Source organism: Hemitrygon akajei, chromosome 4 (genome assembly GCF_048418815.1).
Source record: "Hemitrygon akajei chromosome 4, sHemAka1.3, whole genome shotgun sequence".
Taxonomy (NCBI): Eukaryota; Metazoa; Chordata; class Chondrichthyes; order Myliobatiformes; family Dasyatidae; genus Hemitrygon; species Hemitrygon akajei.
Window position 1 is genome coordinate 73,966,878 of NC_133127.1, and position 26,470 is coordinate 73,993,347.

Here is a 26,470-nt window from a genome sequence, read left to right on the forward strand (position 1 = left end):
TACAGTTTACCTTTGAGCAGCAGGGGATGGAGTCATCTGGCATATGGAGACAAGGACGTAATCAAAGAATGCGAGCCAAACACTCAATAAGGCGACAATTACTTCACTAACTTCAAGGCAACTTCAGTTGTCAGCTTGTAGTTTCTATTGACTCTAACATATGTATTATGAATGGCAATTGATCTTATAAATAAGGAATCTGAACATACCCAGGGTTACCAAATGGTTAATATCCATAACTGCTAATTAATTCTTTATAAAAATGGCATTCCACAATTCAAACTTCAGAACAGTGTGGGGATGGGGGCCATCTTATTCTCCTTGAGCACAAGTAAATAAAGTGTGATTGAGGAATGACTGAATTTTTGGAGTCCAGTAAGTCACTGGCATCATAGTCAGGACTCTTCCATCAGGTTTTACAGCTCTTTTAGAAGCTCTGGCATCTTAGCTTGAGGGTCCAATGCTGACCGGATTTTCTAGAAAACAATGGCCCTTTACCAATCTATTATCAAATGGGTAAGGGCTAAACTCTAAGGGTATTAATTATAAAGCATGAAGCATACAGTTATAAATCAGGGTTTCTCTTGAAGAAAGTCAATAAAGCAATGATTGTTTAAAATTGCAACCTCCTGATTTATAGAGCATGCTTTGCAAACAATGGCTTATTATAAAGGCACACAGCTTTGAGATTTATTTAACATCACTACTGCTCTCTGTGTCTGTACCTCTCCTTGGAACGGATGATTCTGAGATATTCCTAGATCGGATCACCGAAGGGGATTTCACACTGTGAATCATGCCAGCTGGTGATGATGAAGTGTGATCATTGAAAACATTTGCTGTCTGAGACATGTGCGAATAATTAGAAGACTGTGCAGATTGCTCCCAGGTACGCCAGTAAGCCTTACGTGTTGATTCAGGAGAAAGATGTTGACTTTCAATAGAATCCGGAGTTACAGGTCCAGAGGCTTAAAAAAATTACAAATATTCCAAAATATTAAAAACTAAGTAATTCAGAAGCTTTAACAAAAGTCAGTTTCCACTAAAAATAATGCGTAGTTTATAACACAACAAATGCAAAATTCCTTTTTGTGATCACAGCCTTATCCATCAGATAAAATTAGTGTTAATTTCAAATACAAATAAATCACAGATCCATGGAATCACAGCACAAAAGAAATGCATTTGCTTTATCACATTTGTGACAATGACACAAGAAAAAAGACAATACCCTCTCTTTTCCCATTATGTTGGTAATTTTCCTTGCACATTGTGATGCAGTTAATAGAACTCCAGCAAATCGGATTCAGTCCTGACCCGCTGTGTGTGGATTTTGCATATTCTCTTTCTTTGAAAAATAAATCAAATTTCTTGCAAATTGCAATGGAATCACATATACATTATGCATTTCAATCTCTTGCAACAAAAAACAATTCAAAGCAAAGTGCATAGTTCTTCACCTGAAATGTACTGATCCTTAACTATAAGCTGATGGAATGCCTGATGAGCTTCAGAAATTATGCACCTTCCAGTTTTGTTAATATGCTTAATTTTAAGCTATGTACAACACTTAAAGCTTGTGAATGCACTTGTCAATAGCCTTACAAAAAACTGCTGGCATCATATAAATAACGACACTACACAAACAATGTGTGCTATTTCTTCTACTTCATTAACAAAATTACTTATTATTTCATTTATTTTATTTTGGTCTCAATGGAACATTGCCGTTTTTGTGTCAGCAAATAATGAGTAGATTCCGTTTCTGAAACAATTATTGTCCATTTCCAACTCTGTACTCTATCTGAAATGCATCTTAAATTGCGACATTATGTTTTTAACACATGGTTTATTTCTGCTGTAGATTTCTGTGTTCACTACTCTTAACTTCTGGGACATTAATTAGCCACCACAAATTGCCCTGTGTTCTATGTAGACGAATAAGAGAATCTGAGGGGAGTTTGGGGGAAATGCAAGGAGAATGAGATTATTGTAGGAATAGTCTAAGTGGGTGCTTGATAAGTTTGTGCAGGAGTCTGTTTCTGTGCTATCTCACGTTATGATTCTAAACATAAATTTTTGTAAAATCTCACCTGGTAAATTGATTGTCTGATCACCTAGGAAGAGGCGCCGAGCAATGCTTCTTCTGTACCAGGCTCTTGGAAAGGCTAGAATTTCACTAAGTCTACGCATGTCATACTTGAAGGAAGCAGATCCTATGTCACAGACAGCTGAAGGAATACATACAGAGTTAGCACACCATAATTCCAATTACCTCAAAACTTTGTTAAAGGGAAGGATAAGAAATTTCTTTGTGTACCAGAGATATTTATTAAAGTGGTTTCCATCTTGCTGTTAATTTTGATTGGTGTTTGGTTATCAAACAATGAACCCCCTCCAGATCGCCTCATCCTGGACAAGCTAACTTTCACAAATTCCAAGTTAATACTGAGAGAATCCTTACGGCCTGTTACAGAACTGGCTTCTTCATCAACAACACCTGTAGCATGAGAAGGTAATCAAGAAAACAATTATTTTGTTTTTCTTCCCAACTTTTCCAAGTTATTTCAATTTTCTACTTATTTTCATGTTTCTCACTCCATATTCAAAAAGCAGAATGAAGACGTGAATGTTCAAGGGTGCAAATGTACAGGGATTGGCAGTCTTTAGTTAATTTTATTTTATAACCTCTATTAGTGCTATTCAGCTGTGACATGAAGTCACCATGTGAAGGTCAACAGGTGAGAATTCCAGAGGTACAACATCATGGAGTTCAAATATAAACCAGTTTACTCCAAACTTATACAATCTAATGAAAAATAAATATAGCCTATAATATCCCTCCTCAACAGCATTTAGGCATAGCCTCAATATCTATATGCAGGAAGAGGGAAATATATTTTTGAGAATTGCTTATATTAATAAACAAGCTCATGTAAGCACAACCAGTTTGTTAAAAATCTAAACGAACTGCAACTTTCCAAATACCCAAAGATACAGATGGTAGACAAGCATTCATCAAAATGGAAACACATTTACATTTATAATAAGGGTTTTGGGTTTAAATCTAGGTAAGTTTACCAAAAATATTGTAATTCCATGCAGAACTTTACAGAAGCATAAAAATAATAAAAATGTATAAAAACAATCAAAACTATTTAGGGTCATCTTACCAGATGTACTTGATCCAGGAGTCAGGCCAGTTACAGTTGTTTTCTGCTTCCCAGTTCCATATGGATGAAAAACATACAGAGAGAAGTCTGACATACAGGCTGTAAAGCTCAGTCCTGAAGCAGTGGTGCTGGAATAAGAAAGATCAGATTGGCTGCTGCTGTGTCGACTTCTTCCAAGAGGGCTGCCAAATCCAGAAGATGTACCTTCAAAGAGAAGTTAGTTGATAAATACAAGGCTGAAATGACAGAATCACAGAAAAGGGACAGGTCATTTGGTCCATGATGTCTGTGCTGACCATGACAATGTAAGTAATGTCATCTGCCTGCACAACACCCATATCCCTCTCTTTCCTGCCTCTTCATTGACCTGCCCAATGCCACTTAAACATTACTACGGTACCTCCTTCCATATAAATGCAACATATTTATATTGTGCAATTTTTACTTTATGCTCATTGATTCATTCTAAAGATTATCTTTACAAGACTTTATTAAATGAGGACAATTACCTCCCTTCTTTTTTAATCTTAAAAACATTTAGCTTGATTTTTGGCCTGGAATTTGGTGCTTGGTGGCAAAATAATTGGACTCGTGCTAACCTTAAAGGAAGGTATCCACAAAAATGCAGCAATCTTTGTAGCATGCATTTCGCCTTCCTTAAATGATTCGTAGTCAGACATTAACCCATAGGGATGTTTAGATGTTACAAGTAATGTTGGCGAAGCAGACAAGCATATTTTATAATTCTCAGGCAGTAAACCATGAAGATCACAATTTAAATCCAATGCTTAAATATTTTTAGAGTTAGGATAACTGAACTTGTTAAAAGTATATTAGGTTTTTAAAGTCAGTTATTTAACAGTAATTATGGTTTCCTATAATTAACAACTAAACTTCATAAAACAATGTGTAACATTATTGGAATTAATTACACATAGCAAAAATGGTTTGTGACAGTCAAGTTCTTTTAAATTCAATGATTTGTGCAGGATATGCTGGATAAGCCAAAAATAACACACCCTGTATGGAGGAGCAGGGTATTGCTGACAATAACTCTATGTGCGCACACGTGCACAGACACACACACAATTATCTCACATTGCAAATCTAGTGCCATTATACTGTATCAGTTGCACTTTTACAAATCAGCGATGTAGTTTAAATATGCCTATATCTTCTTCTGAATTCCATAGACCTTGTTTATTTCACTGAACAAATAATATTCCTTTTTGAGATTCAACATCATTTCTTTACCATGAGAAACATCTCTAATGAAGTATTTGAAACAGGTTTGCATGAAGGTTCCACACACGAGTCAGTAATGTAAGTTTAACTTTTATCTCATGCTCCCATCGTCATTTTGCTCCACATTATTCATTTGTCTTAAATAAGTGGCCATTACTTTTAAACAGTGAACCTAGTTCAAAAATTCCCTCATAAGGCAAAGTTCTTCACATCCACATTGTGAGGACCTCCAGGATATTATGTATTTTAATCTTGACCCTTCTCACTTTTTTGTGTAAGCTCGAGAAGATACAAACTTTTCCTCAAAAGACCTCCCACCTATTCAAAGCACTACTTGTTGCAGGTGGTAAAAGTGTGTATCCATTTATTTTCCTCTCTCCCTTACCCCACCTTTATCATTTTCTTTCAGTAAAGAAATAAATCAAAAGTGAGAATAAAGATAATGATGACTTAGGAAGACATAATTCATAATTGCAAACATCAGTTCAGATAGTAGTACTGTACAAATGTTAACATAGAGAGAGGATTAGCAGAATGTCGAAGTGCCAACTGCGTAGAAGAATAGGACACAAACAAATTCTGCTGCAGTGATCTCAGATTAGCACTTTATGTGGTGCATGTGCACTAACAAAAATATTTGGTACAATTTACAAGCCTACTAGAAAGCCTACTTGCAATATCAGAGCATGAAAAATTCTAGCAACAACTTGGTGCAATAACTTGAACTTCAAATTCAAGCCTGGAAGCGATGAATATTCCAATTGCCACACATGTTCCTAATGTGATAGAATGTTTTATTTCACAACTACCATTAGAATGCAAGCAGAAGCATCTAAAATCGTGTTCTCATAAGTTCACAATAGTACATCTGATCTCATGAGCTGAGATTGCTGTAACATGGATTTAGATACCCTTACAGAGAGGAATGAACACTGTGGCAGCTACAGATTTCTCAACAGATTATTAGGATTGTCATGAAGGCAATGTCCTTAATGAGAAAGAATGTGCTATAGCCTTTTAAGGGTGAGTACATTTATTCTCTCACCACTGCCGTATGCTGAAGCCATGCCAGAAATGTACTATGAAGCCAAGTACACTAGCCTCAGAATTATTCAAACTAGTCCTCCACAGCCACCTGAAGTTCCTTTCACCAAACGTCTACAGCCTTTCAGCAATCATACTGCAATCATGGAAGTAGAAGCAGTTGGATTAAGACAGTCAAAAGCATAGAACAAACCAAAAACAATGGAATGAACAAGGCCATTTATTGATATTTCTCTGCTCTATGGCATGCTTTCAATTTATTATGTTTGACTTATATCAATATATATATTAATATAATTATTAATTTATATATTTGCATCGTGGTCAAGTGGATGTCTTGAAGGTCATCCAAGATGTACCCACTCATTCATTCTTTTATTTCCTTTAGGTGATTATTTCAATACAGCCGAAGCTGGCCATTTATTACCCTCCACAAATGAGGAGAGGTGGCCATAAGGAACTCTCTCTTTTACTACCTTACTTCTGTCGCCTCACTTGCCTCACAGTGTCACTGACAAGAATTGTTCCATGATAATCACGGGACAGCATGCACAGGGCCATGAACAATCTTGACACCTTGTATGCTGAGCAATTGATCCAGGCACAAGGGGCATTGAGTTAGTAGGCTCAGCGCCTACTCTTAAGTTCTGTCGTGTGCTGCCCAATTCACATATTGTCATCAACAGCCATCCCTCATCACCTAGTAAGCACTTGTCAATGGCTCAAATGCCAATAGTAGTGCATTTACAATAATGGATCAAGGATGTTGTGCATTACTAATTGTACTAAACGCACTATTCGTGGTTGTTGCATGGCAGCTTCATCCTATATTGGAATTGAATGGGATTCTAAGTAATGTTTATTTGGTGTGTAGAAACCAGCATGCTGCAGCCACAAATCAATGTGCATGCCTTTGCCTGCATTCTGCACCATGAAAAAGCCTGCGATCTTCAAAGCCACATACGCAATCAGCTATGAATTTGATGCAACACACACAAAACACTGGAGGAACTCAGTAGCTCAGGCAGCATCTTTACACTTCAGGCCAAGACCCCTCTTCAGGACTGAGAAGGAAGGGGGAAGACGACACTCGTCATATCATTAAATGCCAATGTTGTTCTTCTGTTGGAGGTGGTCACTGTCTAATGTAATTGTTAAACACTTATCAGAATGTTTTCTAAGTTTGTTGCAGATAGACTTAAACTGATTCATTGGCTGAGGAGCTTAAAAAATTAACAGTACAAAAATCTAAGCATATCACTTTTGATATCATTAAGTGCTGGGAAAGGTTAGGTCTACATTTTCCTGATAAAGTACACAAAATGCTGGAAGTACTCAGCAAGCCAGACAACATCTATGGAAATAAGTACAGTCAACGTTTCGGGCCGAGAGGTCGACTGTACTCCCCCCCCCCCCCCCCCCCCCCCACCCCGTAGATGCTGCCAGGCCTGCTGAATTCCTCCAGCATTTTGCGTGTATTCAAATACTGTGTTTGATTCATCTTACAACTTCGAGATTTAAAAGTGGCTGAAAGCCTCTGCCAACTTCAGATCACAAAGTTTACATACACAATACTGAAAAACATTTTACTCTTGTAAGCATCTGAATACGTGCTACAGAATTCTTGGTCTTATCATTATAAAATGTGGCCTTGAAAACCAATTCCATATTTGGTTTTAAGCTTATTATTAATTTGATCCTACAAGGCTTTAGCCACAATTATTTTTACCAAAGTGAGACTGAAGGAATTTGGCCTGAAACATTGACTGTTTACTCTTTTCTATCGATGCTGCCTGGCCTGCTGAATTCCTCCAGCATTTTGTGTTTGTTGCTGAGACTGCCAAAAGCATTTTCCAAAGCTTTATGCTCATTTTGAAATGATATAATCACTTCTACAGCAATGGGTGCAACAGAAATAGGCTAAATAACTTAATACCAAATGGATGAGGTTAATGATTCTGCTGCTTTAAATCAGGAAAGGTCAGCTCATTCATGGGTACTAGCCTCTGCAGCATCCAAGACATCTTCAAGGATTCTAAATAATTGGTTTATTGTTCTTTACAGAATGTCTTTCTGGTGCTTCGTGCTCTCTCCTGTTTTCCCCAACCATGATTCCCCTCTCTCTTCCCCATTCCCACTCTCAGTTCACAATAGAGACCCATATCAGAATCAGGTTTACCATTACTCACATATGTCATGAAATTTGTTTAGTTTGTGGCAGCAATACAGTGCAATACATAAAATTACTACAGTACTGTGCAAACATCTTAGGCACCCTACCTTCATATACGCACCTTAGATATTTGCATAGTACTGTACATCGTAACATATGACATTGATATACCATTTGTGTCAATGGTCAAAACTGTACTGGGGCAGCCTGCAAGTGTCACCATGCTTCCGGCACCAATATAGCATGCCCAAAACTTACAAACCCTAACCCGCACACCTTGGAACATCGGAGAAGACCAGAGCACCTGGAAGAGACACATGTGATTTTTGAAAGAACATACAAGCTCCTTATAGACAGTGGCAGGAATTGAACCCAATCATTGAATGCTGGTGTTGTGAAGTGTTGTGCTAACCTTACTGTAGATTGTTCACATACCTGTTTTATTGGTAGCAGCTTTTAATACAGTATGAGCAAGCAGTGAAGTGGCAGAGGCAGATACTGGAGTTCCATCGAATGAATGTGAGAAACCCAGGCTTTCCAGTTCACTTCTATTTGACGAAAACACCAAGTCCAGTGAAGGAAGTTTTAACATACATTCAACTCTTGACACAGGTAAACAGCTGAACTTGATCTGTGATGGCTACAAAATGCAGATAAAAGGTTTTCAAAGATTTACAATTCATTGTCAAAATACATTTGATTCATTATGCAATTAACAATCTTTTAAATCAAACATGCAGGTATTGCAGTAGAGCTCAGACAGTGGCGCTTACAGGTAATCCAGAATCTGAAATATATACCTGAGTTTCAGCATCTTGTCGCAAAATTAATACAGGCATCACAAAAAGAAAAAGAAAAAAATGGAGGAAATAAAATGCATAGCTAAAAAATTCAAACCTAATAAGAAACATCAAACAAAAAAATAGCTACTAAATGCTCCATCAGTACTAAAAATTGCAAATACACGGTTTGTTAAATATTTGACTAACTGACACTAGGTACGGTCACTCTGTACGGCAAAGTGATATGTGACCTTGTTAATCTGCTGAGTCAGTGATAAAAGGCACTGTTGGGTTCAAATTTGAAACATCTAATTTGATGATATGGTAAATTAAAATTAAAGTTGTGAAAATGTTTTACAAATGCCTTTACATGATCTTAGCCAACCTCATTTTGGAAGAAGTGGTTTTAAGAATGCAGGCTTTGATAAGGAAATGAGCTTTGATCAGATAGGAATAACAGGTCAGCAGATACAACTGAATTTGGTTTGACAGTTTACAACATTATGGTTTCACAGGTAGAGCAAAACCATATCACGGCAGTACAGGTAAAAGCAGCAGCATGACTGGCAGTGACAGTGAGATAAGTTTTAAACTAACATGCAACATTTAACTAGGTTCTAATCACAAAATGTAATTAATTTAATAAACTAAATGAGATGAATACTATAAATGCTAAGTAAAATAAATGAAATGACAGGAGGTCAGGACATGGGTTCCTGTCGTAATATGTGGGAACCTGTCACCACCTGAATCTAAGCTGACACATCTGCAACGTCTCCATGGACTTGGGCTCAGCAATGAAGGGCTGGAGTTTAAGGTTTTGCAAGATACGGGAGAGGGAGAAAGTTACTTGATCTTTTATTTTGTGAAACAATCACATTCCCCAGATTAACAAGTTCAGAGTTGATTTGTGGTCGGCGACCGAGGGGTTTAATACAAGTGAGTCAGGTCTGGAGAGAGTGCAGTAATTTTAATTTGCAGATTTTCTATTATTTACTTTACTTATGTTAGAATATTCCTTAAGTATTATTTACACAAACATGTACATATAACAAACTTCTTATGTTCTTGAATACAAAAAAGTATTCAGGCTCAGCTGACAAATGTACAATGGTCTTTCAGGCAGCATATAGATAGCATTATTGACCACCTTAAGGAAGAGACGGTTTTAGCTTGCTCCTCTTTCCATCCCAAATCTCAGAATAAACATATTGGGAGCTTGGGTTGACACTGGCCAGATACTCAACATAGTTTGGCTACAGTGCATGCATCAACAAGATATACTATAGAACTTGCTTCTTTGACAGGGCCTACTAAACCCCACCATTGGAATGGATAAGAACAGTAAACATATTAGAAACATTCTTCACTTCTTCAAATCAAATACACCAAACATTCAAAATATATAACAATTATACATAACATTGTCACCATTAAATCAAAATCCTAGAATTCTCTCTCTAATATTAGCATGAGAGTTACCGCAGCATATAAGCTGCAGTGATTCAAGGTGGCACAATCAGAGTGACTTTATCAAGGGTAATCAGGAATGGGCAATAAATGGTGATCTTGCCAATATCACTTGCATGAGTAAAATGTCATAGAAAAAATACATGCAGTAAATGCATTCTTACCTGGACCCTAATATAAACCACAACATCCACAGGAAATGAGGAATAAGCTGATGTAGATGAGGATACGAGAGATATTGTTGATTCCTCTAAAGCATCCTGAACTTCAAACTGCCCCACATCTTCATCTTGGGAGCTGAGTGCTGTTAGAGAGAACTCCATTGATTTTATTTTACTATTTTACTTAAGAAAAAACTAATATATCAAATTTGGATGTTATCAGACTATCAACATTAAATTTAGTCTGAGTATTTTTACCATGTAAGAATATTAAAACCAAGACTTTTGAACTCTTCACTCAAGCTGATGTAAAATAATGAGGAAGGATTAAATACTATGGCTTGAAAAATCACTTTGAAGGCAGCTTTCAGGTACAAAATATGGTTGTTTTGAAAGGTGGATGGTGCACTTAAGTGGTGAAAATATGCATGAAATTTAAAAAATAAAAGGACTGAAATGTGGCTATCTTGGAACACTATATAGAAAATTCATCTTAAAAAGAGGTCAAGAAGGCATAAAATAAAATAGTTGTCGAGTAGATTGTCACTACTGTTATCACATCAATTGAAAATATTTTATTTTATGAGATACCAGTATAATTTCTTTCAATTGGAGTGATGGGAATCGTTTCCAGAGCTTTTTCCAGGAAGTCCAGCAGACAAGGACTAATGACCATTTCTTCAGGAAGGGATTGCAAAGCAACCCAAGCATAAAGCTTTGCCGTTTTCACACCTCCACTCCCTTTCCCTTTGGCTGTAAAGAATATTTTGTTGTTATTACAATGTAAAATATGGGTTTCTTTATATACATCAATATCTTTTTCTACAACTTTGATAAAGCCATAGTACTGGTATTATGGATGTAAAATTCATACTCATGATATTCATGATTCATTTTAACATTAATTACATTAGAGCTCTTTAAGATAAGTTACACTTAAGATTATACTGTTTTAATGCAACAAAATTGGAAGCTTAAGACAAGCTGGAATTAAAATTACTTCCTTGATTAGAAGCAGAAATATTTGTAAATTACTTTAAAGCTCCTTACAGGCAATATTTACAGTACATTTCAAGATAAATCCTCACCGGGGTTAATAATGCCCGACTCTTTTCTATTACTGTAACATGCTCATTGTATATTACTTTTAGCAGGTATATTCTTAATTGTAACAAAATATTATTGTTATTTTAAATATTATTCACTGCAAAATACAATCTAAAACACAGAAATACAAAGTAATTAGGTTGTATTTATACAGAAGTTAGTGGTATAAATACCTGATGGTATAGGCGGAGGTTGGGGAGGAAGCAATAGAGTCCCCTTTGTGGAGGTGGTAGTGGATGGAGAAGGAAGACCAGTATCTTTCATTCCATATAGTTTTGATTCTTTAGAAAGAGTTCTTGGCAAAGATGACCCTCTGGATGCATTAGGTGAATCAGTCTTCAGTGTTTTGGAATTGTAATGCAGCTGTTAAAAAAAAGTTGTAATTACCAGAAATATTTTATTCAAAATGAATCCATCACAAAATTTAACACTCAAAAATTGTATTCAGAAACAAAGTTTATTATTAATTTAATTGCTAGCTGGTGTGTCAAAAGTTTGTTCAATTAGTTTGTGGTCATGATTGATTTCCCAAGTGATGAGATTTATACATATCAGGTCCACCTTTTGTTCATTGAGGATTAGAAACACTGTTATCAGGAAGCTGACAGATTTTAGAAAGCTAAGCCTGAATCCGTCAAACTGTGTGATAAGGACAGCAATGAGAGTGAGCAGTTCAGTACTGGCAGGAAAACCTAGGTCAACAATAGCATGTAGCCCACAGTAACTGGTTTTTACATGTTTACTTCCTGCAAAAATAGCCTTGCAAATTTATTTACTTTTTCAGAGCTGTCTACTGAAAGAGCCAAATAGCAGGAACTGACAGAGAAATAAGTTAAACATGGGGGCATTATGCAACTGCATCCCCGACTAACCTACAACAAAAAAATGACACTACTAATTTTAATTGCTATCTGTAAGCATTTTAAGTGTAACCATACGAGAAAAGACATCCTGGCTTATGTAAAATGAGAAAGAAGTGTTTTTGGAGAAAAACACAAAAATACAACTGCAGATGCTGTGGATCAAAGAATACGTACACAACGCTGGAAGAACTCAGCAGGTCAGGCAGCATCCGTGAGAAAAGAGTAGCCAACGTTTCGGGCCCTGGCGCCTCTAGGCCCTACCCCCCCCCCCCCCCCATCTCTATTACTGGGCTTCGGCCTTCTCTTCCCTCTCATTCCTGATGAAGGGTCTCAGCCCGAAACGTTGGCTACTCTTTTCTCACGGATGCAGCCTGGCCTGCTGAGTTCTTCCAGCGTTGTGTACGTGTTTTTGGAGAAAACTGTTTTAAAAATTAATGGATGTCTTCTTTGGTTGTCTATCGGAATCCGATGACGACAACCACTCCTTTAACGGTAAGATCTTTGATGACTATACAGTCCTATCCTGGACCCACAAGTTCTATTGCAGATGGGACATGTATATGTAGTGGTAGTGGTGGTAGGGATGGCAACCATGGCTGCATTTCTCCTGGCTCTATTCTGCTGTCTTCTGGTTGTTCTTTCCATCTCCAGAATACGAACTCCATCTCTACAAAGCTGTCGCCAAGTGTTACGGTCAGCAGCAACATCCTCCAGGTCCTCGGATCTGATCTCGCACTTCCTTAAAGCATTCTTCATCTGATCCTTCTAGTGCTTCTTCGGCCCTCCAGCTGAGCGTTGACCATGATGTAGCTGGCCATATAACACTCTGCGGGGTAGCCGACATGGGGGCATCCTTATCACGTGCCCCAGCCACTGCAACTGACGCTGGGTGATCATGGCCTCAATACTTCTGCAGTTGGTCTTAACAAGTATTTCAGTGTGAGGCACCCGCTCATGCCAGGTAATTCCCAGGATGCGCTGAAGGCAGCTTTTGTGGAAGCGCTCCAAGGACTTGATATGACGGCTGTAGGTTACCCAAGCTTCACAGCCATAAAGGAGGGTGGTGACACAGACCACTTGGTATACAGTGACCTTTGTGGAGGGACGAAGGCTCCTGTTCTGAAAGACTCTACGCCGAAGTCTCCCAAAGGCAGCTGATGCCTGTTTAATGCGGCTCTGGATATCATTGTCAATGCCGCTACCCTCAGAGAGAATGCTCCCCAGATATATGAAAGATGGCACTACTGACAGCTTTTCATCACCAACAGTAAAGGCAGGTAGGGTGGGTGGGACACTAGCACTCCACTGGCAAACCACTTCTGTCTTGGTGGCATTGACGGTCAGCCCCATCCTGCTGTACGCTCACAGCCACAGCAAGGACAGTCTGAAGATCCTCCGGAGTATGGGCCACAAGACATCTGCATACTGCAGCTCCAGGACCCATTCTCTATCGAGTTTGGTGGTTACGTGAGCCTCCTGATGTTAAAGAGGTTGCCGTCTAATCTGACGTCCACTGCCACACCGCTGCTATCCTTAATCTTGTTGTGGAGAAGCTTGGTAACACACAGGAGGAAGATGTTAAAGAGCACTGGTGCTAGCACACACCCCTGCCTCAACCCTGTGCGTACAAGGAAGGGCTAGGACTCTTGTCCTCCTATGGTCACCCAAGCAGTCATCCCATCATGGAACTGGCTGAGGATGTTAACAAATTTATTGGGACAGCCAAACCTGAGGAGGACATCCCGTAAGAGCTCTCTTTGCACAGTGTCAAATGCTTTGGAGAGGTCGACAAAGGCCATAAACAGGACCTGATGTTGCTCCCGGCACTTTTCCTGAAGCTGCTGGGCTGTGAAGATCACGTCGATCGTGCTCCTGTTCTTCCTAAATCCACACTGCGATTCAGGCAGCACTGACTCGGTGATGTTGCTGATGAGCCTCTGAAGCATCACCTTAGCCAGGACCTTTCCAGTAACACTGCAGATGATACTAAGGTAGGTGGTGTTGTCGATAATGAAGTAGGTTTTCAAAGCTTGCAGAGAGATTTACGCCAGTTAGAAGAGTGGGCTGAACGATGGCAGATTAAGTTTAATGCTGATAAGTGTGAGGTGCTACATTTCAGTAGGAATAATCCAAATAGAACATACATCATAAATGGTAGGGCATTGAAGAATGCAGTAGAACAGAGTGATCTAGGAATAATGGTGCATAGTTCCCTGAAGGTGGAATCTCATGTGGATAGGGTGGTGAAGAAAGCTTTTGGTATGTTGGCCTTTATAAATCAGAGCATTGAGTATAGGAGTTGAGATGCAATGTTAAAATTGTACAAGGCATTGGTAAGGCCGAATTTGGAGTATTGTGTACAGTTCTGGTCACCGAATTATAGGAAAGATATCAACAAAATAGAGAGAGTACAGAGAAGATTTACTACAATGTTACCTGGGTTTCAGCACCTAATATACAGGGAAAGGCTGAACAAGTTAGGTCTTTATTCTTTGGAACGTAGAAGGTTGAGGGGAGACTTGATAGAGGTATTTAAAATTATGAGGGGGAAAGATAGAGTTGATGTGGATAGGCTTTTTCCATTGAGAGTAGGGGAGATTCAAACAAGAGGACATGATTTGAGAGTTAGGGGGAAAAAGTTTAAGGGTAACACGAGGGGGAATTTCTTTACTTAGAGTGGTAGCTGTGTGGAATGAGCTTCCAGTAGAAGCGGTAGAGGCAGGTTCAGTATTGTCATTTAAAGTAAAATTGGATAGGTATATGGACAGGAAAGGAATGGAGGGTTATGGGCTGAGTGTGGGCCAGTGGGACTAGGTGAGTGTAAGCGTTGGCACGGACTAGAAGGGCCGAGATGGCCTGTTTCCGTGCTGTAATTGTTATATGGTTATAACAGAAAGGAGTGATATGCCCCTACTGTTGCCGCAGATGGCCTTGTCACCCTTGTTCTTATAAATTACAACGATGTTTGCATTTCTCCAATGCTGTGGGATGTTCTCATCAGTCCAGGCCTTGGTGATGTACTGGTAGAGGGTGCGCATACACCGTTCTTCATTAACTCAGCAGGAATATTGTCAAGAGCCAGGGGACTTGTTGTTCTTAAGGGAATGAACAGCTGATAGAACCTTCTGGAAGGCTGGTTGTAGACTGAGGTCGTGGAAAGGAGGAAGCTCAGGAAGTTCGTCCAGGCTGGTGGGGTCTGCGTCAGAATCCTGATTAAGCAGGGTGTTAAAATGCTCAGCCCACCTCAGCAGAATGGTATTCTGATTCTTCAGAAGTGTTTGACCATCTGCTGTTTTCAGGGGAGTAATGCATCGATTTATTGGGCTGTAGATGGTTTTGACAGCATTGTAAAAATTATGCATGTCATTATTATCGGCAAAGGACTGGATTTCATGTGCCTTTTCAGTCCACCACTCATTTTGTATGGCCCGTATTGTCTTTTGCACTTTCCTCCGGGCTGCCTGCCAATGCTGTCTGTCCCAGTCCATTCATACCTGCTTCTGTTGCCAGACGCCCCATCACCGTAAGACTTCAACCATATGTAAGGTCCAGGTATTGTTCACCATGGTCAGAGGAGGAGACCTGCGCAAATAAGATATTAAAGTGCCACAGGGGGCGTGCGATCTACAGTAGCACTATCTTCACCATGATGAGGTAAATACCGGTGGCAAGGGTGAACCCAGGTCAACCAGTCCCACATCTTGGCTGCAGGAGGCTGCCGGGTCGTTGGTCTGTTAAGGCCCGCCTATTGCGTGTTGCCAGTGCATTGCTTTTCTGTCAGGGTGTGCTCCCTTAACCTTATCTCAACAGACTTACCACAAGGCAGTGGGGCTATTTACCCATAGCTGGGGCAGTGGTTGATGGACACCGGGGCGTGTCCACACAGTGGTGGGCCTGCACGTCGCGTCTCTGGGGCCCACTGCTGCTCCGAGATCCCCTTTAGTTTAGCCTGGGACCGTAAGATGCCCAGTTTGCATGTGTGGCCCTGAGGAGGCACTGCAGGAGTCCTGGTGGTGGAGAGGCTCTGTACTGACAGGAGGAGGCTTACACACTCGGCTCCTCTTTTCACCCTCTGTTGTGAAGGCTAGCCAGTGGCAATAGCTGCAAGCAGAGAGCACTATGCAGCATACAACAGTATGGAGTATTTGATCATAGGGTGTGTGTGAAAATTCATGGATATTCCTCCGAAGAAAGACTTTCTACATGGATGGATTTTTACTGAATGTTATCCATCCTCCAGGTAAAGCAATAACAAACTGCAGTCAGCTGTTTGCAGTTCAGTTCATGTCAAATGTCAATGCATGCTCAGTCAAGCACAGTGACTCAGAGGTCAATTTAAGTGATCCAGATGTTAATTCTGAGTATTTAGTGCAGTAGCAGAGCAGTAACAGAATGGAGGTATTTTGCAATCAGTTCCTCAGCCTCAGACAGTGATGCCTAAAGTACAAGTTTCAAACTTGCTCATCCGAATGCCAAAAAGACCCAGGTTTTGTTTGCAGTATTTTCTTGCAAGGTTTGTATTTTTCTTCATCATTTTACATTTTAATTGACTCTAACTATTTAAATATTTATTTAATTTATTTCCATTGAAACTATTTGAACTGCTTTTACACTTCTCGGATGATCAGAAATATTTAAAAACAGTTGAAAAGCCATTGACTGGTAAATATGAACAGAAGGGTGGAAACTGTTAATGAATTACGACTGCAGGATAGATACAGTTCAATGTAAAAGTCTTAGACACCCTATATTTTTGATGTGATTTCAGATGGTATGGCCTCCACAGAATCCTGATCTCAACATCATCGAGACTATCTGGGACACCTGGGGAATCAGAAGTAAGCAAGAAAGCCAACATCTGCAGAAGAACGGTGCCAAGTTGTCCAAGATGCTTGGAGCATTCTACTAGCCGATTTTCCAAAATAAAATTGCACGACAGTGCACCTAAGAGAGCTGATGCAATTTTAAAGGCAAAGGATGGTCTCACCAAATATTGATTTGATTTAGTTGTTTTACTGTCCCTGCTTTTTATTGTATTTTTTGACATTTAGAAACTATCCATTTTATTATTTTTGAAAGCATCTTCACTTTATGTCCCTAAGACTTCTGCACCGTACAGTAGAAATATTGGAAAAGAACATAGATGCATAGAAAACATTTAGCACACCAGGTAACTAGCCTTTTTAAATATAGAGCAAGAAATTCTTATTATTTCTACACAAGGGCAATGTACAAGTAAACATTTAATATAAAGGTGTGTTTATTACCTTTACATCTACTCCTGGAATGTAAAAAACCGTAGTTTCAAACTCTGTTGTTTTGGTCTGAAGAGTATGTGGTACTTTTTTTCCACTTGATACATGAGTACTTGAAGTATAGTTTTGATGAGGTTTTTTCCTCTTTGGAGGTGTTTCCTGGTCCGCATTTTTTAAATTCTTCTCAGTATTCCTGTAAAATAAATAATTATGATTCAAGATTGTTTAATGTCATTTCCAGTAAGCAAGTTTAAAGGAGAACAAAATAATTGTTACTCCAGATTGACCAAGCACAAGAAAACCCATAAGATAAAGAACACAATAATAATAAAAACACAATAAATATAAATACATAAAGTAACTTATATACATAGAGTGGTTATATGTCCATAAAGTGATGTTAGGCACATAAGATGAGTGACAGAAAATGATAAAGTAGTGGTGATTGGGGTTGTAGATGTGTGTGTTAGTGGGTGGAGGTATTGATCAGCCTTACTGCTTGGAAAAAGTAACTGTCTTTGAGTTTGGTGATCCTAGCATGGATGCTATGTAGCCTCTTCTCTATGGGAGTGGGACAAACAGTCCATGGGCAGGGTGGGTGGGATCCTTCATGACATTACTGACCCTTTTCTGGCAACTTTCTGTATATATGTCTTGATGGCAGGTAGGCCTGTGAAACATTGGGCCAATTTTGAATTGCTGTTGTACTGCATCCTGTATGCTGCAGTGCAGTTTCTATACCATGCAGTGATGCAACTTGTTAGGGTGCTCTCTACTGCACATCTGCAGAATGACTTGAGTCCAGTGCTCTTCAGCCTCCTCAGAAAGTGGAGGTGTTGTAGTGCAGTGGAGTTCTCTAGTTTACCCATTCCCCATTTCATATTTCTAAGCAATTAATATATTTTAATTAAGTGAAGTTTGAAGATTTCCGCTGTAATTTTTAAGCCAACTGTCAACAAGCATTCTAACCAGTTTTAATGAGGAGCATCTAAAAAACAAAATTAAAACAGCAGCAAAAGCAGTATACACTTGATCAGGACAGTGAGGTAAAAAGTTCAAAGATGCTTCAGACAGTAAATGTGGCATTAAATCAAAGAAAAGAACATTAGTATGGTTGATACATGATTTTAAATGGTATCTAAAATGAGAATGCCCAGAATTAGCAAGGAAATTCAAGAGCTTCAGGGCTTAGCAGATGAAACCATAAACATTAAGTGATTAAAAATGGGACCACTCAAGGCGCCAGATTTGGAAGAGCACAGATATTAATTTCAGAGAGATGAACAGCCTGAGGTAAGTTGAAAATACAGAGACATGGAAAACACAAGATGAGTAGGACTTTTTTTTTTAAATGGTTCATTAAATGGTTATGGCAACTGCAGATTTCAAGAGAAAACAAATCTGATGCTGAAGTTTGTAGGGCGATGAACTAGTGAGGATTACTTTCCACAGAGATTTATAATGATGATGAATCAAGTTATTCTTCCATTTCTTGTCAAATGAAACATATGTGGTACTGTGCAAAAGTCTAGGTCACATATATATAGCTAGGGTGCCTAAAACTTTTTTCACAGTACTGTAATTTTATGTATTGCACTGTATTGCTGTCATAAAAAAAAGAACTACATGATATATGTGAGTGATGATAAAACTACTCTGATGTAGGTCTCTATTGTGGGCTGAGAGTGGGAATGGAGCAGGGAGAGGGGAATCATAGTTGGGAAAAGGGGAAGGGAGAGGAGGAGGAAGCAGGAAGCACCAAAGAGACATTTTGTATGCAGACTCCTCCAGCCCTGAGACACCAGGAAAAGACTTTTGCGTAGTTCATATTTTAAATGAGAATTCCAACAGCTGTGACTATAAGGACAGCAGCATTAGTCTGTCATCTCTCAGAACATCACAAATCAAATTACGAAAAAATCAACAGCGTTATTAATTTTTATCATCCTGATCAACAGAAGCTTTTTTTCCAAGGTGGTACAAATATTTAGTCATCATCTGCTGGAAGTAAGAACATTTTCAAAATCTCCCTAACTGCAACTGTGTCCTTGTCATGATTGCCTTTGATTCCTTCCCATACTAGACATTTGGGCCACATCAACACTTTGCTGACGTATCATTAAGAAAGCCGTATCTCAACTAAAATGAACACTGTTATAAAAGAGAACTGGTTTCCTTTATTACAAGTAGAACAGCTCAATCTTCAGATATTAAAACAAATTATGCTAAAGTATGTTTAAAAACACAAAATCATTATTGTTCAATCAGGCAAAATTGAACAAATGCCCAAATTAAAAATCAAAGGATTACCAAATGATCATTTTAGAAGTGGTGCAACAAAATATAGTTTTGCATAACTCACTTTCATCTCATTACAAAGTAGTTTATCTAATGAAACATTCTGAGCCATAGTCACTATTATGTGGTAGCAAAGAATAGAAAATATGCACGAGAAGTGGATGTCTGAAATAGAGTGTTCTGATAGTTGAAGGGAATTATCTTTTTTGCCAATATGCCCTGCAAAAAATAAATTAGTTGTTTTCTGTGGAAATTAAAAATAATCATATATTTTCTGTGAAAATTTTCTCTATCACTCTATGAATATTGCAAAATTGGTAATACAATCCAAATGAAAAACAACAATTTTCCACTTATTTCCACAGAAAACATGGAAATCTCTTCTGAACAGCTTGTTTGCAATCTATCCTGAAGCAAATTTAATTAATATTCTGCTTCCTTTACCCTGCTTTCATTCTTCACCCAGTACATTTTATTTCTCTTATTCACTTCGTTATGTTCTTTTCCATCTGTTAGCCCTTGCTGAACCTACAGATAAATTGACTTGTGTAAGGAAACTCAAATCTTCCGAAGACCCACATTTCCCAACTTTCACACCATTAAAAAAGACTATGCTTACATTTTCTCCCAAGGAAAGCTTCACATTTCTCCCAAATATCTTCCACCTGTCACCATTCTCCCACACTTATTCACTTAAAGATTACATATTCCATCACACCCTCCTTGCTTTTTCCTCACAGCCTGTTTTCCTACGTAGCTTTGTATAATCAGTGAATGTGGAAATGTCATGCTCAGTCTCATTATTAACATGGATTATCAATAGTTGAGATCTAAGCATAGAACCTTGTGGTACGCTAGTCCTTATGAACTGTTAGCCCCTTTATTCTGACACACAGAAAAATGTTAGAGAATCTCAGTAATTCGGACAGCATCTATGGAGGGGAATCAACAGTCAAAATTTCAGTCCAATACTCTTCATCAGGACTGGAAAGGAAGGGGGCAGAAGCCAGAATTTAATTACTCCAACTGATTCCTATTAATCCACAATAATATTATACCCAATTCCACAATTTCCAATTTTATGTCATAACCTTGTGTGGCATCTTACTGAATGATATTTGACAAAATGTACAGTAATGTTTGAATATGTATTTTTAACACAATTCCCAATCCTCTAGCTTACTATCCTTCAGCAATGTCATAACTATCTTCTCTAAATCAATATATTAATTTCATCTGTAAACCATGGTTGTATCTCTTTTCCTGGGCTTCCTGTTCTTTCAAAGAACATATATTTAAATATGAACTATGAATCATTTCTTCAAATCTTCATATTCTGTAAAATTATTTTTCATTTAGTTTCCCCAATTTTTCTAAGCTAACTCAATCCTTAGAGCTACTTGATGCTTTTTTCAAGATTTAAAAACCTATTTCAATTGTTCCAAACTGAACTCCATGCATTTCCTTTATTGTATTATGATCCCTTTACCACTAAGTGTCCTTTACTACTAGGTCACTAATTAACTCTCCACTGGCGTAAAATACCAGATCTAAAAGAAACTGCTCTGTGCTCAGTTCATCTTTCCTTCTTTATTAATTTTCATGTTTGTTGAATCTGCGTATAAATCACTTTCTAATTATTGGAACTTCTCATACAAAAAGTGTGAATGAGACAGCATGAGCAGACTACCTATAGGTAGGAAATGTATTGTTGCTCTTTCACTGTCATCATCACTGCATCTGATTCCTGGAACTTACAACCCCAAAAGTGAGATTGTGGGATTGCAGCCATTCAAGGAAGCAGTTCACCATCTATCAATGGCAATTCAAGATGGTCAAGGTGGCCTTTCCAGTGACAGCGTGATCACACAAATGTATTTTCAAGTGCAGGGATCCCAGTCTGTATTTTCCACCATAACCTGGTCAAACATGATTTAACTCCATGTTTGAACCTATCTAAATCAAGTTTCTACTGAGGCTAAAGCACATAAATGGCACAAATTATATCTTCGTGACAATGACACAGATGCAGCGTTCCTCCATGTTGTTCTCAGCCCCTTTACCTTTGAAATTGATAAGCACACTGGTAAAACTCCTTCGTTGTAAAGCTCTATGCAATTGGATTCAGTTTGTTCCCATTCTTGCTCATTGGCTTATATCAAAGTTTTACTTGTTAAGTTGAAAATTTCTGTCTCACCACCATTCTCTCAGTTCAGCTATGGTTGTCTGCATTATCAAGTTTAATTTGGAGCATATCTGCCAGTGTAAACGTGAAGAATCACAGCCAGCTCCTATTTTGCTGCAGGGCCCCATAAAGAAATTGCTAGAGTTTGGTTAATTTCATAAGTTGTGTACACATGCTGGAGTCCTGAACTCCAAAAACATTTAAAAACTTGTTTTACTTTTCCACTTTTCCTCCCTGACTCTATTCCTTCTTAACTTCCATTATTTATTCTGCATCTGTACCCAATTTTAATTTAGCTTATTCTCTGTTCAGGCTTCTCTTTTTCTCCTTTTATTTTTCAATCCTTAAATTTTAATAGTTATTAGTTCCATTGTTCACCAAGTTCCCAGATTTCCTCTCACCATTGTCACACCACCTTTGTTAATTATTTGATTGCTGAACAATAATGGGAGATATCTAACTGAACTAACCTTTCACTGAACTTAATTCATATGAAACGAACAGATTTAAAAACCAGACATATTTGTGTGACCAAGGTACTTCATAAATCAAATAGAGTAATGAATGGTCAACTGACCTTTTCACGTTGAATTCATCATGCTCCATTTGCTGAGGCTGCTGGGTAGTTGGGTGTAAAACACATTTTCCACTTTCAATCTCAACTCTAACGTCAAGCTCAAAATCAATGTTCCTTTCAGTTGTCGCATTAAGAGAATTTCTGTTCATTGCTGCCGATGGCCATCGGTCACTAAAAAGTGCAGCAAAGCCAGGAGACTTTTTACGCAAACTATGTCTGTAAAATTATCAGAAATTGACCTATCACAAACAAGAGAAAATCTGCAGATGCTGGAAATTCAAGCAACACACAAAACTGACATCAAAGCTTACAAGATACAATTGTTAACATTAAATGATTCTTATTTTCACCTCCCCAAGAGATAACCATTGGCCACGTGACATTTGCTGATTTCTTCAGTGTGCCTTTGGTACTGGAGATTTAAATTTAAGGTTTCTGTAGTGTTCTCGCTCGGGTGTAACGGAACCCGAACTAAACACCGAGGTAAACCGTCGTTAATGAAAACAGGGTCGCAGTAAGATTAACCATTTACTGTTCACTCTTCCACATTAACATATGGTGAAAACTGTTGATAAAACAATACAAGATTTGTACAGTATTTGTTTCCTTCTTGATATCACATTTACATCGTGAATACTTGCAAAGGTAAACTACAACTACACTACATTAAAGTGCAGCATACAGTCAGAATCTACTTACGCCATTGACTGCTTTAAATACACTTCAACATGACTATCCGCAACTCTTTAACTAACGAAAACATAAACCTTATCGACCGTCGTTACTTTTAACAGAATCAGCGTTAATATTTTAATTCAACATATCGATTATCTATGAACTTACAGCGTTGCTCCACTGTGATTTCTAATGTGTAGAAGACAACTTTTCTTGCGCTGGACTCGCACATGTGAGCCCCCACCTTTCCGTTTTTCCCAAACCGGTATTTTCCCACAAGACACGGCGAAACCGGATGTGATGTCATCGCATGCCGCGATATATTACAGACATCGAATTTACTTAAACAATCCTAACTTTAACTAAAAAATGCTAACACACGAATTACTAAGCAAAAATATTATAAACTAAATAACTGCCATAAAGGCAGCACAGTTTCATTTATCAAAAGCTGTGCTTTTTTTTTACCATTATTGTAAATGTTTAGATTAAATGCAACATTAATTCAAATTAAAAACACAAAATGAAGCATCTTCCTCTTGGCAACATCCTACACATGTAAACAGCCAATTTTAAATGCACTTGTTTCCTGCTAATTTATTTTAGTTTACAGTAATATCTGTAGTACTTTCTGAAGCATTGCTGATCAATGCACTATATTGTGACTGTTTTGTATTCTAATCATTTGTGTAGATTGAAAATAACAACTGGTCCCTGTACCAGTGCTCAGGGCATCCCAATCTCTCCTGTCCCACTATTATGTTATTTTGTTTTTTATACTTTATGTCTTTGTCCAGAATCAGTAAAGCTTTCAATTTAATTGACAGCCATTCATCAACTGCCTTTTGGATGTCTAGCTGCAACTAAGGGCAGAAATCTCTACAACTTTGGATTGTCACTTCCTGAAATAAACTGAAAATATTCCTTGATGATTGTTTTTTTTCAAATCTGCTTGTCTGATTATCTTTGAGTTTATCCCTACAATTAGCATGGTTTGTAAATAAGCAGGCTCCCATGTTGGATTCAAACAAATTTTAAATTTAGCTTTCATTCTCCAATGACCTGCTTCTCCAACATATAGACTGCTGGTAATTCAGTAATGTCCTCACTGTATCATCATTTAGCACTGGGCATTAAATAACACCAAGTCTGGGAGATCTGCTGTTTAAAAATAATTTACCTGAAACTTGCAAATGATTGACTATTGTTCTCTCCTTTTGCTCGGGAATATTTCTTGCATCTTTCCAGCTGAAGTGTTTGATAACTTAAGCATTTTAGATAGGTTGTTTGCTTCAAGATACTGATTTAAATTGTCAAGATTTTTTTTAGCTTCAAATGAGCTTCCTACTATTTTTCTATGTGCTTCAAGATTGCTTTAAGGATCTCGAAACATATTTTCTAATATTTCTTTACAGTTCAGTTCTTAGAGTTACTTTTCGCAATTTACAGATGTTTATGCTATCTTAGTCTCTTGAGCCTGCTCCAGCATTCAAAGCATTTATGGTTGATCCTTTGCTTGTTCCTGTTCCTCCCTAATCCCCAATTCATTTGATTCTGTTGTTATCAAAAACTCTCAATTAAGTATTCACAACTCTGAATAAAGAAATTCCTTATATTCTCAGTTTTAAATTGTTGTCCATTTATCTTGAGACAATATTCTCGTCCTATACATTTCAGCTACAGGAAAGTGTCCATGCATCGTTGCGAATGAGCTTCTTCAAAACGTGTTTAAATGAGATCTCCCAAGGGAGGTTAAACCTATTCTCTTTGTAAGGACAATCCCAGGAATGTGGAGACAATCTGTCAATGTAACACCACCTCTAAAGCAAGAATATCATTCCTTAATGTAGAGAATTAAACTGCACACAGTTCTGAAATATGATCACTTCAAAGTTGTGTGTAGTTGAATCTAGATCTTGGTACTCATATCCTTTTGAATAAAGTCAAACTTACCAATTGTTTGCTCGATTGCATATTAATTCTGCATTTTAAATCGCTGCACACCCAGACCTATAGCCCAACATTAACTAGTTTCTCACAATGTCATCATTTGCAGCTTCACAACTTCCCAACTTTATATTCTTTGCTTCTTTCTGTCCACTCAGCTTTTCGTATTCTTTTTAGATTATTTACATCTTCCTCACAATGCAGTTGTCACATTTCTTTGGATCATTAGCAAACATTGACAGATGAAGGACGAAATGTAAATATATAAAGGATACTGATTATAAATGACTGACACCTCACCTTACCTATTCTAAGGCACCCTACAAATAACTGCTTCTTAAACCTAATCCATTCATCAACTTAGCTGCTTTTCTTACTATACCAAGATGAACTTAAAACCTTCAGTACAAATTTGCTGCAGGTTCAATATTTAACTTAGTAATTGACCACTGGTAACATCATTTTAACCTTCTAATCAGACTCTTAAATAATTATTTAAGTTAACAATTAACGAGAAAAAAGGATGCTTACGGTGTCTTCTTGATGTATTGTGTTTTCTCTTTATCAAACTCTTCATCCCGTTCAGATTCTTCACTAGAAGATGTCAAACTATCATCACGCTTTGCATCGTCAAGCTGGAAAGCAAGTCTTTGTTGAGCAACACGTGGGGTGTTAGGTGAACTAAACACTGAACGATCACTGATAGGTGAAAAATGAGATGGACTATCAACGGTGACTGATAACAGATCCAGTTCTGTCTCCTCGGGGAACTGATGTCATAAAAAAATTAAAAAGACAATGATTACTTTTATGTAACATTCACCTATGAATAACTTTTAAGAGTTTGAATGAGAACCCAATCACCACCTACACTTGAGCAGACAGAATGGCTTTGTAGTATGAAATGAACATAATCTAGACACATTATGAAAACTAAAACAGAGCAGAAGAAATCTATGACCAAAGATGGATTAAAAAAAGTATAAGGGTCAGGAAAGAAATCAATTGCTCCAAAGAGCTTGGAAATAGTTTTATTTATTAAATTAAATCTTATGTAAGAAGCAGCGCAAGTACAAGTACGCTCACTGATAGGTACTCTATAATTAGTAAGCTGGAAATTTATTTCTCAAGCATAAGTAGAGTGTATGTTAAGATAATTTCTCACCAAAGCATTTGCATTAACCCAGTACTGTTTAATTGCAATGTAGTCATCACAAAGTAGGAAACAAGAGTAGCACCACCATTGGAAATGAAAAGTCTGCATTTAAAAAAACATAGGATACCTCATGGGTTCCAGAGGGAAAGCAAGGGTGTAAACCATGCAAGTTCCAGCCATTACTTTCCATCCTTTTCAAACATGGGAAGGAAATAAACAATGAGATTTCCAGCCTATTAGGGCTATGCTGTTCACAAACTCATTCTTTTTAGCACGAGGATTTAGAGGACTAAACATAAACATTACAGAACATCCTGTCTATTGTCATCGTAACCTACAACAACCCTTCACACTATCCA

The 26,470-nt window shown here is 37.9% G+C and overlaps 1 protein-coding gene across 6 annotated transcripts in view; it reads right to left on the reverse strand.

The window, feature by feature from the left end:
• kiaa1109 (KIAA1109 ortholog) overlaps nucleotides 1–26,470 on the reverse strand; it is a 447,188-nt gene that overhangs the window by 39,965 nt on the left and 380,753 nt on the right. For 5 of the 6 annotated variants that reach the window (XM_073042844.1, XM_073042847.1, XM_073042845.1 and 2 more), the window contains 11 exons: nucleotides 25,487–25,725; nucleotides 22,334–22,549; nucleotides 17,286–17,466; nucleotides 11,329–11,518; nucleotides 10,640–10,801; nucleotides 10,052–10,191; nucleotides 8,071–8,275; nucleotides 3,174–3,377; nucleotides 2,321–2,500; nucleotides 2,094–2,231; nucleotides 726–968 (listed from right to left, as the gene is read on the reverse strand). In XM_073042844.1, the coding sequence (XP_072898945.1) occupies nucleotides 726–968; nucleotides 2,094–2,231; nucleotides 2,321–2,500; nucleotides 3,174–3,377; nucleotides 8,071–8,275; nucleotides 10,052–10,191; nucleotides 10,640–10,801; nucleotides 11,329–11,518; nucleotides 17,286–17,466; nucleotides 22,334–22,549; nucleotides 25,487–25,725 (2,098 nt within the window). The remainder of the gene's footprint in view (nucleotides 1–725; nucleotides 969–2,093; nucleotides 2,232–2,320; nucleotides 2,501–3,173; nucleotides 3,378–8,070; nucleotides 8,276–10,051; nucleotides 10,192–10,639; nucleotides 10,802–11,328; nucleotides 11,519–17,285; nucleotides 17,467–22,333; nucleotides 22,550–25,486; nucleotides 25,726–26,470) is intronic. The other variant, XM_073042848.1, reaches the window with a different exon arrangement.